The sequence below is a fragment of the Felis catus genome, chromosome E3 (assembly GCF_018350175.1).
Source record: "Felis catus isolate Fca126 chromosome E3, F.catus_Fca126_mat1.0, whole genome shotgun sequence".
NCBI lineage: Eukaryota > Metazoa > Chordata > Mammalia > Carnivora > Felidae > Felis > Felis catus.
Genome location: NC_058383.1, coordinates 3,500,732 through 3,518,535, shown reverse-complemented (window position 1 = coordinate 3,518,535; position 17,804 = coordinate 3,500,732). Strand labels below are relative to the sequence as shown.

Genomic DNA, 17,804 nt, shown 5'->3' with positions numbered 1-17,804 from the left:
GTCACTTGCACCTATTATTTACGATTGCTCAATTTGGGAGAAGGTCCGTGTTTTTAAAAGTTTCAATTGCAACGTATCTGCACGTAAACGTTACGTCATCTGAATGAGCGTGTTCTCGCTGCGGACCCCCCAACAATACTGGAGCATATAGTGTCTGCTTCCGCCAGTGTGGTCAACCTGATGTCCCGAAAAACCTTCCTGCGAGGACAAATTGATAAACATGACGTCAAGAAAAGAAAACCTTCTAAGTGCGTGGCTGAACCAGCAAGCGAGAAGGAGAAATTACAGAGATGGAAAAGGAAATGCCCAGACCCGCAAGGATGGGCACGCACATCTGGCGTTGAGGAAGCCATTGGGGAAACCCAACGTAAAACCACGACAAGCCACCATGTGAAGTCTTCCAGAATGGCAAAACATTTAGACTCTGGGGCTGTCGAGCGTTGGCACGGATGTGTATGGCGGTGGGGGTGCTGGTGGGGGTACAGACTGGTGTCACTACCTAGGAGAATGGTCTGGCGTCATGGGCGTCACCGTGCAGAGCTTGGAAGGTGCAAACTCTGTGGCTCAGCGAGGCCGTTCCCGGGGGGTGCCCCGGGGGACACTCCCGCGCACGCGCCAGGAGGGGAGCACCAGGCACCCGTGTGTTGCAGACACGCTGGGGGCACTGTGACCATCCCGGCCGGGGGATGGCCGGGCAAGCTGCTGTGCGCGCACGTGGACAGCCAGTGTATTTGTGACGTGGGAAGAAGAGAGCGAGGTTGCAGAAAAACCTGTCATTGGAGTTTGTATGAAGTCTAAAGACATGCAGAACTAGTATTAGATTTTTAGGCTTAACTTCAGCTCTGGGGAAATCACGTGGGAAACCACCGGGGAGATAAACACAAAATCCCAGAGGGGGCCTGGCGGGCTCGCCATCTCACACTGGGCAGCAGGGATGCGTGTTAGTTTACTGCCGTCACGACGTAAACGCGCTAGAACAAAGAGGTTCCTGTGTAAGCGTGAACTATTTCATAATAAAAATATCAGAACAGCGACTGGAGGAAACAAAGATACTCACATTGTTTCGGGGTGGTGGAATTGTGGGTGATTCTCATTTCTTCCTGTTCCTTTTTAAAATTTTGTTTCTTTTTTTAAAGTTTATAGGGAATGTGCCATTTTTGTTTTCGAGTTGCCCTTTTTTGTCATGAATATTTCAAGCATACAGAAAATACTGGAAATGCTATCGAGCGGACACTCATATATTCATCAAACCAACTGAAGACATATTTTGATTCTTGCCAAATTGGACTGTTTGTTTTCATATTAGACGGGAGATGAGGCAGAAAGAGTTGAAGCCGTCCGGCGGCCCTACTGGATGTTCTTCCTCAGCGTGACCCCCGTCGCAGCTCAGGGTATGTTCCTGCCCATGTGTTCACACCTTCCTGTACGCGTGTACCCGTAAATGACGGAAAGTAACGTTTACACAGTTTCTGAAGGTGCAGCAATGTTCTCAGGCTGCACATATCCTCCCGCGACTTCTTTTTTCCCTGAACAAATGTTTCTGAGACTCACTTCTATTGACTTGTGTAATTTCATTCATCATTTTAACTGCTACCGTGTTTTCTGCTGGGTGAATATCCCAAAATATACCTTTTTATGGTCTTACTGATGGACACTCAGATGTCCGGTTCTTGGTTTCCCCTGTTATTCAAAGCGATATTCAAAGCCAGGAGTGTCCCCGACTGTTTCTCCTTGGGTCCCGGTGTGAGACGTCCTCCAGGGTTTAAGACCTGATGGGCTCCCGGGAGGTAGAGCGCAGATGTGTTCACCTCGCCAAGACGTTCCCAGATTCTTCTCCAGAGAGGCTGTGCCGGTTCACATTCCAAACAATTGCACGTGAGTGTGTCTGCTTCCCCACATCTCTGCCTCGCCTGGGTGGTACCACACTTTCTATGGCTCTCCATCTGAATAATGTAAGATTCTATTCCGTCATGGTCTGAATTCTCCTTTTCCAAGTGCTCTTTCAATCAGAGAAACAGATGTTAGAGAGACCCTTAAAAATAAGTGACAAGATTTTACTTTTGGACGGCGAGACTCATGTGATTGTGGTCGGTGCAGGAAGGCAGGGACGGGCGTGGAGAGAACGTGCAGGTACAGGTGACATCGAATGTGACGGTAAAGGCAGAGAAGGGGCAGGGGTCTTCCCTGGCAGAGGACCAGTAAACACAGGGGGCTGGTGCTGGCGGAGGCCAGAACCTCCCCAAAGAGGAGCCCGGATGAGCAGTTCAAAGTCACGGCTACAAAATCAGAGCGCGGGTCTGTCTGCACTAAGAGAGAAATACACATGAAACACTGACTGGCCTCCCCTCCATCTCCCGTGGGGTCCCCCTGTCAGAATGATTCTTATCAGTCCACGATGGCTACAGTGAGTGCGGAGGTGGGCGCAGAATTAGCACCAGCCTTGGGACTGGAGCACGGGCGGAGGGCAGAGCCGAGGGGGGCTGCCAGGCCCAGGCCCGTGGGGCCTCCCTCCCCCAGCAGGCAGGGGAGGCTCTGCTTCTTGGAGACTCCGGGTACTGTGACAGGTCGGAATTCACACTTTGTGCTCCAGACATGTTTCCTGTCTCACAGCAGGCTGGGGACGTCCCCTGGGTAATCGGATACGCTCCATCCGGAAGAGGCAGCAGTCTGCGCCCTGTGTGGAGGGCTCCAGAAAGCCTCTGCCGTAGCCTATGCCCTGCACACCACCCTCCGCCCCAGGTCTGGAGCTCCAGGCGCAGGGCCCAACAGGTGTCTGAGATCCCGTCTCATCTGGACAGGATCCGAAACACATACTTCAACAGGGGCTTCTTCGTCTGCTCATTGTGATTTGAGTAGCAAGAACCTATAGTTCCCAAGGTCACCCAATTCAGAAATACCGTGCTCATAGCAAGACGCCCCATCTAGTGACTCCAGGCACCGCACAAGGAAGAGTCAGACCGAGGAGGGCCACAGCCTTTGTGCAGGCGACTGAGGTACGCCCCAGGCCCCGTCTCCATGAAACAAGAACTCAATAAATATCTGCCTCTCCCTTTAGTTATTACCTAAAAGACAAATCTGATTATGTCACTTTGCTGCTCCCAAGTCCTTGGGTGACTCCCTACTGGCCTCAGCACACATGAGAAAAAAAAAAAGTTTTTTAATGACACGAACCCTTCTTTGAACCAAATCTTAGAATCCTGATGTCAGAAGCAGGTAGACGTGGTGAATTTTGCTACCTGTCTGTAAGCAGAGGGCTGGCCCCGGTCTGGAGAACATACTGTGCCTTTCGATGCCTGATTTCACGCATCAAGGCCTAGGAGCACCCCCTGCCTGGTGCAGCCGGCCATCCCCAGCAGTCCCCGGCCCGGCCCACATCTCCAGGCCTGGGTCTGTCTACGCAACCAGAGGCACAAGACATTCCGTCTGGCTGAGTGGATGACCCTCTTCCCTTCCTCCAGGGCTCCGGAAGCCACTTCTTTGCAAGATCCAGTTCCAAAGTGGCCTTCTGTCCACCGAGAGCCCCTCGCCCCGGGAAGATGTGCTTTGGGGCATTTCTCGAATCTGTGTCCCATCACCTATCATGTTGCACTGCATTTGGGCCTCTCCCCAGTGCTGCCCTGGGCACCTCACATCTTGAGGACGGGCATATCTTATTCACTCCTTACTGCCCACCACGGACACGACGCCAGGCATATAGGAGGCCCTTAATTCGTCATGGCGAGAACATGAATAAATAAGGGACTGATGATTTTTTTAAAAATACAACTTGCTGCCTTGGGGGAACAAAGAAAAATTAAGGCTTTTCATCAATGTTATCAGAGTTGCCCTGCTAAAAGTTAAAAGCAAACAAATTTCCGGGGGACGAGGGCACACACAATTCACTCCGGAAACTTCTTCAAAGGATTAGGCGCAAGCCCTGCAGCAGGGGATGTCTCCTGGAACTTGGGAGCAAAGGCCAGGCCTCTGGCTCCCGTGAAAAATGAGCCTGTTGTATCCCAAACACACATGGAAACAGCCAGCCTCGTGGCTTCGAAGCTGAAGGAAAGGCCAATTACACACGGTACCGTTGTGAACCGCGAACGAAACGAAGAGGTTCTGGGTGAACAACGTGGAAATTCCCAGCTGCAAGGAAACCTCAGCGCTCAGCTCACAGAGCAGCCCAGGGTCCCATGTTTCTCAGTGCGGAAAACGCGCGGCCACGGCGGGCAGGACTTTGTCTTTTTCCCCCAACCTCTTTGATGTGTAAAAAAACCAGATGAAATCAATCCAACTGCTGTTTCCCTCCGAGCTACGACCTGGTACATCGCGGCCGCTCCCTCACCCAGGATGATGCCGTTGGGCTCCTCCGGCGGCTGCCACACGATCCGCACGGACGTGAGTCTCACTTCAGGAAACACGAGCCTCACGGGTGGGCCTGGGGCTGGAGGGAAGAAGGGAGACCGTGAGCCAGGTGCCGCTACGGTGCTACGTGGGTACGTGGCGAGGTTGCGCGCGACTCTGTGGGCCAGCACGGCGGCTCTGATCACGCACGGGACGCTCTGAGTCTACGAGTGACTTTTGCAAACTAGCTCGCTCTGCGTGGCCCCCTAATGGTTCTGAGAAAACAGAACCATTTTGAATCCTAATCATTTTGAATCCAGCTCATCTGCTTTCTAACTTCCGGAAGAAGTGCTCACAAACTGTGCTGGGCGTCCCCTGAGCGTAAGACCTGCTCCCAGCAGGTCAAGCTGAGTGTCGAGGTTTTGCCAGTCTGGCCCGAATCCGGTCTGGGGCTCGACACCTGCTAGCAGGGGCTGGATAAACCAGGTGGCCTCTAGTCCCTCCCAACTGACAAAGTAACATGTTGACAAACACTGATTTTTCTCTTACGCACACCACCCCCTCCTGCACCGTCCTAGAAAACGGAGAGTTGAGGCTCACAAGCACATGTAACTCTTCGGTGCATCATGACTGTGGCGCCGTTTAGTAACGGGGTCATAGCCTGCGTAAGATACATTTACTTAAACGGACAGGCGAGGAAGTGCGTGGCCTGTACCAGAACTTCTGGTTGGAACTTAACTGATTGATTCCCAGGTAAGAGGCCATGGGCACAGAACGATCGATACAACAGGATGATGTGTGTTACGGTCACGCGGGGCTGTGGGGTTCTGCCTCTGGCTATGAAGCTGAGAAGAGCATTTAAGATTTTAAACCTGTGTTCAAAAATTTTTTTTAGGGGCGCCTGCGTGGCGCAGTCGGTTAAGCGTCCGACTTCAGCCAGGTCACGATCTCGCGGTCCGTGAGTTCGAGCCCCGCGTCGGGCTCTGGGCTGATGGCTCAGAGCCTGGAGCCTGTTTCCGATTCTGTGTCTCCCTCTCTCTCTGCCCCTCTCCCATTCATGCTCTGTCTCTCTCTGTCCCAAAAATAAACGTTGAAAAAAAAATTTTTTAAATAAAAAAAATTTTTTTTACTGTTTATTTTTGAGAGAGAGAGAGAGAGAGAGAGAGAGAGAGAGAGAGAGAGAGAGAGAGACAGTGGGGGAGGGGCAGAGAGAGAGGGGGACACAGAATCCGAACAGGCTCCAGGCTCCGAGCTGTCAGCACAGGGCCTGACGCGGGGCTCGAACTTACTAGCTGAGCCGAAGTCGGACGCTTAACCGAATGCGCTACCCAGGCATCCCTAAACTTGTGTTTAAATAAACCTGTGTTTGGGAACACCTGGGCAGCTCAGTCGGTTAAGAATCCGACCCTTGATTTGGGCTCAGGTCATGATCTCACAGTTTGGGGGTTCGATCTCTGCATCGGGCTCTGTGCCAACAGCTCAGCCTGGAGCCTGCTTGGGATTCTCTGTCTCTCTCTGCCCCGCCCCAGCTTGTGCTTCCCCTCTCTCTCTCTCTCAAAATAAATAAATAAGCTTAAAAAAACATTAAAAAAAATGAACTTATGTTTGGCAAAATAAACATAAGAAGGAGGCTAAGGGCTCACACGCCACGGCCAATTCATACATATGCAAATTCTGACATCAGCCTTGGTGGCACGGACCCCCTGTGCTGTCCCCAAGGCAGATCACATAGATCACACTGAAATGACGGGGTAGAAAACATGCTTCAATTCCGACTCTGAGAGAAGGAGAATCATTCCTTGACTTCCAACCTATACTCTCGCAAGCAGCACCTGTAACTGACCGAGTTGTGAGGCCCATTTTCTCACATGCCCCTTTTACTTTTCGTCTCTGAGACTCGGGACGCCCTGGCTTCTCCTGTCACGCCCCAGCCCCCCAAGACTCCGCGTCCAGGATGGGATGAGCATGACAGTGAACCGAGCTCCTTCCTGTCGTCAGCTGAAGCCCGATGCCCGCCCTGTCCCCCTGCAGGACAGGAGGCCTCCGACCCGGCAGCCCGAGTGCCGTGGGGGCTCATTTAATGACTTCAGCAGACACGTGTATGAAGACCTACAGCTGGTCCAATTCCGTGAGAAACTTCTGATCCCTGAGGTGAGTTTGGGGGGGGGGAGGAGATTGGTGTTTTCCCCCAGAACACCCTCCCCCGCCGAACATTTGCCACAGTCAGCTTAACAATAAAAATGTAAAAGAGATAACCTTTAAGTGTTTGACATCTGCAAAGTGGAAAACCATATTTACTGATGATTTAGACTTCCATAAAAACAGAGCCGTCAAGAAGCGCGTGCTGTTCCCGCCTGGAGGCAGGCGTGCCGCCCCCCCCGCCCCCCCCCCCCCCCCCCCCCCCCGAGCCTGGGAAGAGCTCTACCCAGAAACTTCTGGCAGCCTCTTGGCACACCACGCAGGGTCTCCTGGAGCTGGGGGCGCCGCGAGGGCGGGGGCACCCAGGTTGGGCTCGGAGTCCTTCACCAGATTTGTGCACACAGCCCCGGGAGAAGCGGCCGCGGGTTTTACGGCCCCAGCCCACCCGGCCTTTACTGCACTGCCTGCTGCCAAGTTACGGCTGAAATTCGCACAGCTTCATAATTAGGCTGTAAAAATTCACTCCGGGCTGAAATTGGCCATATAAACAGTGACTGAAAAACAATTCTGTTTTGTTTTTCTCAACTGAAAAAAAGGCAAGGAGAAAAAAAAAAGGGGGGATCTGAAAATTAAGTTACAAATGACAAGCATCCAAACTGTTCGGGCCGTGGGAGCACCCGGCGACCGTACCGTCATCCTTGGTCCGCTCCAGGAGGAGGGGAGAGCTGGGGACTCCGTTCCCGATGCGGGTGAACGCCAGCACCTGGAGCTCGTACAGCACAAACTTCCGGAGACCCGTCAGCAGCGCCGACTGCGTGTGGTTCCCGCGCACGACGTGGCTGCGGGGCTCGGGGTCCAGCTCTTTGGCCCGGAACAGGATCTGGAGCATCAGCACACAAGTGCACGGTCATGAGGGCGCGCGGTGCCAGGAAGGGGTCTCAGGGGCACCGGGGCTCCCAACCCCAAGGCAAGGACCAGGCGACCGTTGCCTCCCCTAGGACGGCCGCGTTTTGGCTTGTGGACCCAGTTTCCACGTGCGGTGTTCCGTGGGGGCGAGCGGCCCGAGACGCGCTTTGTGAGATCTGGGGCACACGGCGGGAGCCACAGCAGCCACAGCCACTGAAACGAGGACTCGGTCACGAACACAGAGACGTTCTGCCTCCTCCAGGAGCCTGCACCCCACTCCGTGTCCCAGCTTATTGGGAAACTGGGCTCTTGCCTCAGGAGAGTGGCTGCAGTCTGCCTGAACCCCAGGCCGCAGCTCCCCCGGGGCTAGGTACTGCTGCCCCCACACAGACTCAGCACCCCGGGACGCTGCCCTCCACGGCCCCGCCTGCTCCTGCCCATTTCCTAAGTCCTTCCTCAGAGCTCACCCTTCTGGAACTGGCCCCTCAGTGACCGGAAAGCCACAGAAGATGGGGATCCCCAGTGAGCAGAGTGAATAGAGGACAGCAAGCTCTTTTCTCCAGGACCCAGGTATGTGGCATGGAGCGTGGCTCACTGGACCCACTCCAGGGGACCGCCACGTCCCGTGGGGCCCGAGGGAGCAATCAGAGCTCCCTGAAAGGGAGACTCGGGAACAGGTGGGGAAAGACGGAGACTAGGGATTGAAATCACGGGACACCCGCAGGCGACAGGCAGAAGTCTGCAGCTGGCCACGTCTGGGAGAATTCATCCTGCTGCCTGGAGGAGGTGACGGAACAGAACACAAGCAGCTGTGAGACTACACCCAGCAACGGCTCCCAGAGAGGCTGGAAGGCGGTCAGCCCCTCACCCCGATGCCACCGCCTGGACTTCCCGGGGTACTGGTGTGCAGGCACGTGTGCACGTAGCTAAGGACAGGGACCTGACACACACACCTAGAAAACACCGGCTTCCGTCCCATACCTAACCTCAGAGGCAGCTACGATGACGACTCCCATTTCACAAAGCCTGGAAGCAGAGGTTCAAGGCTAAGTAGGTGGCTACTGTGTGTGCCTTGCTTTGGTCTATGGTAAGAGGTCACGGCCACACCGAATCCCCAGAAGGTTTAGATAAGTTTAGATAAGACTCCAGACAGGAATATCACAAAATGGCAGGTGCAGTCGGTCTGGAAGAAAACACAAGCTCCCTGGTTTAGGGGAGTGGCATGCAGTCCCATTACAACTTACGCGAGGACGGTCACCTGAACGCGTACCTTGTAGCCCAGGATGAGCCCGTTCTGGTCCTGTTCTGGTACCGAAGCCCATGTCAGTAAAATCTGGGTCGAGCTCACAGCCTCGGCGGACACATTTTCAGGCGCGGCTGAAGGAACTGCCGGGGATGAGTTAAATAGGTTGGTACCGAAAATCTAAAGGCTTCTATAAATAAAGGCCCAACTTTTACCCAAACAATCAAGTTGTCCTTGAAAGAGCAACGAATTCTGAGCCTTTTGGAGTGATCAGATTAAGCCTGCAGAGATATAACAGAAATGTAAATCTCTTTAATATTAGCAACAAATTCCACAGATCCGGGGTATTTAGATGCTCAATTTTACCCGAATCCGCCCAGCAAGACAATATGCTTGGGCTGTTTTCATATTAACTTGTGGGAGCTACAGGCTTTTCTCTCCAGGGGGAAATCCTCACTTCCAGACCCCGGTTCAGTGATACCTCTAAATGTGGTATTTTGTGAGGGCGGCAGGGGTGCTGGAGAGAGCAGGTGACATTACCATGCACATGACAGGGAGGGGAAGGAAGATCGCCCATGTGCTCAGTGCACATCCTGTGCTACGAGGTCTTCGGATCCACACTCACATCTAGGAGCTGCACGAACCCAGTGAGGCAGGGGTGAGCAGCCCCGTGCTGCAGGTGGGCAAACCAGGGCTGGAGAGCACGCCATCCAGTCCGGTTAGGTGAGTGCTCTTTATACAAAGGGATGGGCCTCCGGAGGCAAGCTGTGCAAATCTTACCCGTGCACCTGCAGGATAAAGTTTGACTCTCTCCTGTTTACGGATGTCACTAAACTAATTCTATTTATTTATTAATATTTTAGAGAGAGAGGGAGAGCGTGCTTGTACGAGCAGGGCAGGGGTGGGGAGGGAGACAGACAGACAGAAGGTGAGAGAGAGAAAGAATCCCAAGCAGTCTCACATACAGCCCAACACGGAGCTCAATCCCATGACTGTGGGAACGTGACCCAAGCCGAAATCGAGAGTTGGATGCTTCACCGACCGAACCACCCAGGCCCCCATCACTGGGAGCCCCATCACTGAACTAATTTTGTCCTGTATGTTTCCAGTGGTTCAGAAAGAATGTGTCTTGAGACAATCATCAAACTTTAAAAGGCGAGTCTTTATTTTCTAGATAATCTCTCGGCTTTGATAATTTTCTCGTGAACCCATTTAAACTGTATTCAGATGGAAAAGGCAGGTCTAGCGTCCCCCAGCAAGGTCATGGCAGCATTCAGGATCACAGTGTCACCGGATCCACATCCCACCAGGATCCAATCCGCCGTTTAGTTACAAAGTATTTGAGTATCTTAAAGTTGGTAAAAATAAACCAGTAACTAATCTTACCCTTTCTCTATTTTGAGGCAGCTTCAACTCCCTTTCCAATCTGCCATCTTGAGTTTGGGGACAGTCCTAGAAATTCTTTTTCATTCAAAACAATCCCGATTACAATGCTTCTTTTCTCCTTCATTTGCTCCCTCTCCTCCACAGGATTTCTCACTGCTCAGTCTTGATTTTTAGGGCCTCATTTATCCTTATAATATATCATAATAAATCATAAGATGTCACGAAACCAGTCAGATCGTACTTCAAAATCGGAAACGTCATTTAAATGTGCTTCAAAATGTTCCGCTCCGTGCTTCCCACACCGGCTCTCAGTATGCCTGTGGCCACACCGTATGTAAGTGCCCACGTGTGGCCACCCTCACGAGGCACGGTCTGAAGTGTATTCTCCCCCTCAGCTCCCTCTGCTCCCTCCCTGCCCATCAGGTGCACTCCACCACTGGGCTTTGAGACCCATACCCCCTCCTACCCACCCTCGAGGGCTAAGCGGTGCCTGGCAGGGTCTGTTCTTGGAAGGGGTGGATTTCTCTGTTGGGAGGGCACGTGTTCAAATTCAGCAGGACCAGGGAAGGCAAGACATCAAAATGCTGCAACAGGAACTGGGGGGCGGGGGGCTGCCTGTCAGAGGTGAGGGGCTGCCTCCGGCAGGAGGTTCTGGAAGTACCATTCAGAGGTGGAGGTGCCAAGCTCCAAAGATCCAGCAACACTGGAAGAGAATGTGCAGGTTGGGAGGGCCAATATGCGAGCACTGGTACTCTTGCGGGGAGGGATCGGCCTAAGAGGGGCTCTGAGGACCCTGCTCTTCCACCATGAAGAGTGTCTGAGGTCTGGGGGTGCCTGGGTGGCTTAGTCAGTTAAGCATCCGACTGTGGCTCAGGTCACGATATCATGACTCATGGGTTCGAGCCCCATGTCAGGCTCTGTGCTGATAGCTCAGAACCCGGAACCTGCTTTGGATTCTCTGCCTCCCTCCCTCCCTCTCTCTCTCTGCCCCTCCCCTGCTCACTCTCTCTCTCTCTCTCTCAAAAATAAAATAAACGTTAAAAAATTTTTAGAAAGTGTCTGAAATCTGAATCATCACATCTTGAAATGAAGATCAAAAACCCTATTATTCAATTTGTGATGAAGGCACCTTCCGAACCCAAACTCTTCTAACTGAACAAACATCCCATTAAAAACTAAAAAAAATTTTCTGTAAGCCAGAACCCTCAAAAGAAGAATGTGGTAGCATAAAGCAACGCTTAGGTGGCGAGAACAATTCTTACTCTAGATCAAACACTTTCTCAACAAGTGAACCACAAACGTGGCAATACTGAAACGGATCCGGTTGGTGCCGGGGGCTGCGTGTGCTTCTCCGTGATACGTACACACACGTGTTGTTGTTTTTTGCCAACCAAGACAAAACACAAATCTGTTATGCCTTTTTTTTTTTGTTTGTTTTGATACAAAATCTGTAGCCCGGTATCACCTGAAACGTGGAAATCCCTACAAAAATAAACCAAATCGCTCAAGAAAGTCTACTCAGAGTTACCGGGTAGGAGGTGACACAGATGGTCTGAAGAGGACAGAGCGAGAGGAAAGCATCTGGAGTGAGTTTCCACAGATGCTGACAGCCTCAGCATTCTCCTCACTATCGTGAAGGTAGCTTTGCAGCAGCTGAACAGAGTTTTACAAAAATATAGTCTCACTTCAGCAATTTTGACGTTGGTTTACTTCGTTTTTTTGAGAGCGTTCTTTGGAAATGTAACAAAACAATATTATTTTCCATTTTTATTACATTTCATTCATCTTCACGTATCATTTATACTTTTCTGAACAGAATCCTTGAAAAGTAATTTAGCTGAGTGTAAAACTCGAGGTTAAGTTACTTTCTCTTAGCTCCTTCAGGATTGTTATGATTCCATGATTCCACTGCCTTCTGGCCTCCACTGTCCTCGAGAAGTCGGCTTCAAATCGTCTTGCCTTCTGCAGGTAAGATGCCTTCACTCCAAACAGTTTTAAGATTTTCCCTTTGGCTTTCAGGCTTTACACTTGCAGCATAATGCATTTTGGTGTGGACATATTTTATTCTGCTCAGGAGGCGTATTTCTTCAGTCTGATAAAATATCAATTCTGAACCTTCTCAGCCGTTATCTCCACATACTTCCTCACTCTCTTCTCCTCCCTCCTTCCCCTCTGAGTCTTATTAGATATATGTCAGACACTGTCATTTTATTCTTTATGCCTTTTAACCTATCATGTTTTCAACCTTTGTGTCTCTGTACTGTATTTTATTTACTTGTTAGAGTTACAGTTATAGATTACTCATATCTAGCTTTCAGTTTGAGAATTCTCTCTTTAGCAGTGTCTAAACTGCTTTTCACCTCAATTGTAGTGTTTCGTTTTCAGTGGCTGTGTCCTTTTTTTTTTCTTAAAAAGTGCTTTCAAAATGGCATTTTATCTTTAAAGTTTCAATGCTTTCTTTTCACAGTTTAAGACTTTAATATTTATTCCACCTTTATTGAGATATAACTGATATACAACATTGCATAAGACTAATGGGTGCAACATGTCAATTTGTGGTATTTATTGCAGAGAGATAACCACCATAACATTAGCTAACACCTCCTTCGGTCAAATAACTATTGTTCCTTTTTGGTGGTGAGAACGTTTAAGATATATTCTCTTAGCAACTTTGTTTTATGTTTTACAAAAATTTTTTAATGTTGGTTTATTTTTGAGAGAGAGAGTGCAAGTGGGGGAGGGACAAGAGAGGGGGACAGAGGATCTGAAGCAGGCTCTGCATGGGCAGCAACAAGCACCCAACGCGGAGCTCGAACCCACAAGCTAGGCATGACCTGAGCCAAAGTTGGATGCTCAACCAACTGAGCCACCCGGGTGCACCTCTTAGCAACTTTAAAGTAGTATTATTAACTATAATCACTATGCTGTACATAAGATTGCTTAGAATTTATTCATCTTGCAACTGTAAGCCTTCAATAATTTTAAACATACTTATTACATATTCTCTTTCATACTAGTATGTACTTTAAAGTAATCAGGTCCTGTTTCCTTCCTTCCCTTCCTTCCTTCCTTCCTTCCTTCCTTCCTTCCTTCCTTCCTTCCTCCCTCCCTCCCTCCTTCCTCCCTCCATCCCTCCCTCCTCCCTTCCTTCCTTCCCTCCCTTCCTTCCTTCCCTCCCTCCTTTCCTTCCTTCCTTCCTTCCTTCCTTCCTTCCCTTCCTCCCTCCTTCCTTTCCTCCCTCCTTCCCTCCCTCCCTCCCTTCCTTTCCTCTCTCCTCCCTCCCTTCCTTCCTTCCCTCCTTCCTTTCCTTCCTTCCTTCCTTCCTTCCTTCCTTCCTTCCTTCCCTCCCTCCCTCCCTCCCTCCCTTCCTTCCCTCCCTCCTTTCCTTCCTTCCTTCCTTCCTTCCTTCCTTCCTTCCTTCCTTCCTTCTTCCCTCCATCCCTCCCTCCTCCCTTCCTTCCTTCCCTCCCTCCCTCCCTCCCTTCCTTTCCTCTCTCCTCCCTCCCTTCCTTCCTTCCCTCCCTCCTTTCCTTCCTTCCTTCCTTCCTTCCTTCCTTCCTTCCTTCCTTCCTTCCTCCCTCCCTCCCTCCCTCCCTCCCTTACTAAAAAGGATCTCATTATTACACATGACAGAGTATTCCATTGTGTGTTTGGCAAAAATTGTGAATTCATCTTTTTCATCTTTTAAAAGTTGTTTTTTATCTGGGTCAATTTGGCTGTGACAGTATCTCTCCATAGAAGTTTCCTTCTTTGGTTGCCCAGAAAGTCTGGCCCAGGACCACATTTCTTTCTTTCTTTTTCTTTTTCACTTTTTGTCTTAAAAAAAATTTGTTCTGTTTTTGAGGCCAGTGAAATCGCTCATTGGGTTGTAACACACAACGTTTCAGGAGGAGTGGATCGCTGTCTCCCCCGGGGTAAGAAGCCGGTCAGTGAGGATGTTCCTCAGGGCCTTCCGATGACACACCAAGTGTACCGTCTCTGAACCATGCTTATTTTAATAACAGCACTTGTTATTGTCCATCTTGATTTTAGATTTTATTTTAGCCACCTCAGGGGTGCGAACTAGCCACTCACTGCGGTTTTCATCTTCACTTCCCTGGCAGTGAATAACACTGAACATCCTTTCGTGTGCTTAACTGACCATTTGCATGTCTTCTTTGGAACAATGGATATTCAGATCCTTTGTACAGTTATTAATTGGGGCATCTTTTCATTTGGAGTTGTAAGAGTTTTTATATGTACATCACGGACATAACTCTCTTATCAAATGTATGATCTGCAAATATCTTCTACGATTGGGGGACTGTGTTCTTTTTTTAACTCTCTTCATGGTAGTCTTTGAAGCACAAAGCTTTTAATGTTAATGAAGTCAAATTTTTCTTTTTTTGCTTGTGATTTTGGTGTCTGGAACCAAGTTTTACATTAATTTCTTTTCTACAAGTCTCTGGGACAGTATAAAGGCGGAGCCCCAACCTGAGTCGGGCATGGGACCTAGAGTTACTTCGCTTCTTCCCATTCAGCGTCCAGGTAGACAGGTAGATGTGGACAAACTTCCTCGGGCAGAGCTTTTCAGTCTCTTCTTTCAAAGATGGTACAGTGTTCAGGAGCCTTGTCTGTAGGCAAGTGTCTCGATTCCAACACCCCCCGCCTTGCAGAGACTCACGGTTGAACCTCCTTTTCCTGGATGGGCACCATGTCCTGAGTCCTGCAGCTCCCAGGATGGATGTCCCCTCCCCGTGCCAGCCCCCTGGGGCAGCCACCGCACCAGCTCACCACCTAATGCTTCCGTCCCTTCGTGTCTCTGACACATGGGGATTTCCCCTGTTTTTCTTATGAGGACAACCAATAAATTCAAAATCCCCCCTAATTATATTTTGTCCACAATTTTCTAGTTAGTCACGGTGACGCGTTTTTTTTTTTTTTCCTAATATTTTCTTGGTCTGCCTGTTACTGGAGTTAGAACAGTCCCTTAGAATGTTTCAAGTTCTCTTCTTTGTCACAAAGACTCAGACACTGAATAGAGCTTTTTAAAAATCCATGTGATCAGACAGCCACAAGCTGAGCATACAGTCTCAATCTTTTATCGCTAACGTAATAAAACCTACAGCCGAAAAGAAAGCCAGGAAGGCATCTGAGGCAGCCCCGGCTGTTGTGGCAAACCCCTCTTTAAATGTCGGTCCTCTTGGAAGAGGAACGATACATTTCCACCCATTCAGGAGAGAACCTAGCCGTTTCAGACCAGGTCGAAGGAGCTGGTCTGTATCACCATACCCTTTCAATAGGACAGCAGCCCTTTTCTGGGACTCCATAATCTCAAACTGGGCCAGTGAGGGTCCCCCAAACCACAGGTGAGCCCACAAAGCCCAGAAGGTTCAGGGAACACACTAGTCCTTACCAGACCGCAGTCCACATTTTTGCCTGTTGACCCGACACTTCTCCCTTCCTCCCTGGCAACCGGCGGCAACCCCGAGCCAGGTGGCTCTGCCCAGAGAAGTGCGTACCGTTTCTGGAAAGATTCTAAGGGTCAGGCATGCCCGCTCTTTACTCTTTCTTCTCCCTCTGGTAGCTGGGCACAGATGACAATTAGTCTTACGGCACAGCACAGCCTGGGTCCTTGAGTCACCTCGAAGACAGCCACCCCCTGAACAGGAACAGTCCTACTTGGTGGCAACTGAAAGTGGATTTCTATTGTGTTAAAGCCACTGAACCTTCGAGGGGCTCTTTGTCAGTGCAGGTGAGACTATCTTAAGACGCCCACAAACTACTTTGTCAAGAGGAGGTCCTGGCGGCCTTGTGCTATAAAGATCTCCCTTAGGAACTCTGTACACTCTTGCTTCTTATCACTGATGGTGAGAACCGTGCCTCACTTCGCAAATAATACCGTGAATCCAGCCCCCGGTAAAATCCGTCATTAATTTCAGATTAGTGGCATTCACTCTAATGACGTTCTACTTAAGTCACAGTCGCAGTTGACCTGATTACCGGGTTAGGAGAGTGTGGACATAGACACAGGTGGGGACAGAGCCAATGGGACGTGATGACTGGGGACACGGGTGGGGGCTGAGCCCCGGGGCGGGAAGAGCCCCCCCACCTCACCTGACTCGCGCGTGCGGCCCCGCACCGCCTCGCTCCAAGGCCCGGCGCCGATGGCGTTGAACGCCTGCATCTGGAGCTCGTACTCCGTCCACTCCTCCAGCCCCTCGATGGTGAACTCCCTCTCCAGCCGGTCGTTGATGACCTGTGCCAGTGCCTGGGGCTGGAGGTCGGGGCGCCAGTACTTAATCCTGTAGCCCACCGACTCGGGGTTCCCGTTGTACTGGGAATCGGGCAGGGGCTGGAAACAAACGACACCCGGGGTGAGCCGGCATCTCCGAACTGCCACCTGTCCAGGCCGCCAAGCCTGGGCCTGTCTTATGAGGCCAATTCCTTGGAAAATATTTCCCGCGGGGAACACGCTTGGAACCTTTACCGCGTTTTGTCCCCCCAGAACTTTTCTTCCGTTAATTAAATGAAACCCTATCAGTAACTTTGGCTGGACGTAATTTCTTTTAATACATCTTGGCTTAATTTTGTGGGGAAACGTTCTGAATAAATATCAGGCTGGCTCTCGTACAAACATTGAGTATTGGCTTCATGTTGACCCAGCTTAAGGACTTACAGGTCCAGCTTATGGCACCACTGGTTTCCCTCCCCCAGAGAATATTCCTCAGTTCCAAGAAGCCAGTGAGTGATGCTGCTAATTAATTAACAGGGTCTCCGGGGCTGGTCTGTGACCCAAGGCCAACGGGAAAACGCAATACTTTTTGGTTTCACCAAGAGGTTAGCTGTGACTAGGACAAAGCCGTGGCCAACGCATCACTAAGCTCTGGTTTCACGCTAGGTCCTGGACACTGGAGATGACCGTCCCTGCCGCCAACTTCCGGCCCCCCAACTCACCACCCAGCGGAGCCGCAGGCTGGTCTCACTAGCAGTCCGCACGGTGATGCTGGTCGGAGCCACGTCCGGGGGCGCCTGCAGGGTCTGGATGACCCGGGAGGACTGGCTGAAGGGGCTGGCACCGACGATGTTCACCTGCCTCATTCGAAATCTAGAGGCAAATGGCAAAAGGCAATGTGGAAAGATGGACAGAACAAAAAAACCCACAACGTTCTCGGAAGGTGCAGGCGTGTGTCCCTCTGTGGCATCAAGGCTGCCGCTCAAGGGCACCTTCTTTCCACCTGGTTTCATTAAAAATGCAAATTGCGTATCTGGTCCTTTTCCCCAAAAACCTCCAAAGAATGGTAAATTCATTGAAACTCAGAGATGCTACATTCCCGAGTGCAGCGTAATGGAATGGGTTTCATGGCCAGAAATCTGTGTCGTCAGATGCCACCGGCTGATTCGAGTTTGGGGTAAGGACAGGGGGTTGGTGTTCAAAGAAGCAGTTGACAGAACTGGAGTGTCAGGATGTCACGACCAATGGTGGCCTCGAGAGTCTGGTGTCTTTTCACCAGAACGGATGCCCACACCCCATCCTCTGTCGGCTCAGGAGAGGTGCACTGGCCCCAGAATCCGCACCCCAGGACCCGAACCCCATTGGCAATTGGGACCCGAGGCAAATCAGACTCGTCTCCATTTCCTTGCCTATAAGAGGAGGGTGGGGGCGGATGTGCTTTAAAGCTTGGTTGGGCTAATGTTTTCAGTTCTCTGTGATTTGCATGTCGATTACTTGGAGTGAACTTTTGTCCAATAAATGTACCCTGAGCAAACACGCATCTCTTACAGAGTCTGGAATAGGACATGGACAGGGGTCTCTAATCACAGTTTCTGG

At 50.7% G+C, this 17,804-nt stretch overlaps 1 protein-coding gene and 1 long non-coding RNA gene across 3 annotated transcripts in view; one reads left to right on the top strand and one right to left on the bottom strand.

Annotated features, from left to right (window-relative positions):
* The window catches only part of SDK1 (sidekick cell adhesion molecule 1), a 553,233-nt gene that overhangs the window by 94,164 nt on the left and 441,265 nt on the right, over positions 1–17,804 (bottom strand). For both annotated transcript variants that reach the window (XM_045047350.1, XM_045047351.1), the window contains exons 24-28: positions 16,931–17,081; positions 16,091–16,328; positions 8,636–8,751; positions 7,150–7,339; positions 4,322–4,420 (exon numbers count right to left, since the gene is read on the bottom strand). In XM_045047350.1, coding sequence (XP_044903285.1) covers positions 4,322–4,420; positions 7,150–7,339; positions 8,636–8,751; positions 16,091–16,328; positions 16,931–17,081 — 794 coding nt within the window. The remainder of the gene's footprint in view (positions 1–4,321; positions 4,421–7,149; positions 7,340–8,635; positions 8,752–16,090; positions 16,329–16,930; positions 17,082–17,804) is intronic.
* LOC123382482 lies at positions 14,969–17,012 on the top strand. The gene is made up of 3 exons (XR_006590905.1): positions 14,969–15,342; positions 15,561–15,728; positions 16,875–17,012. It is a non-coding gene; the product is annotated as an uncharacterized LOC123382482 (long non-coding RNA).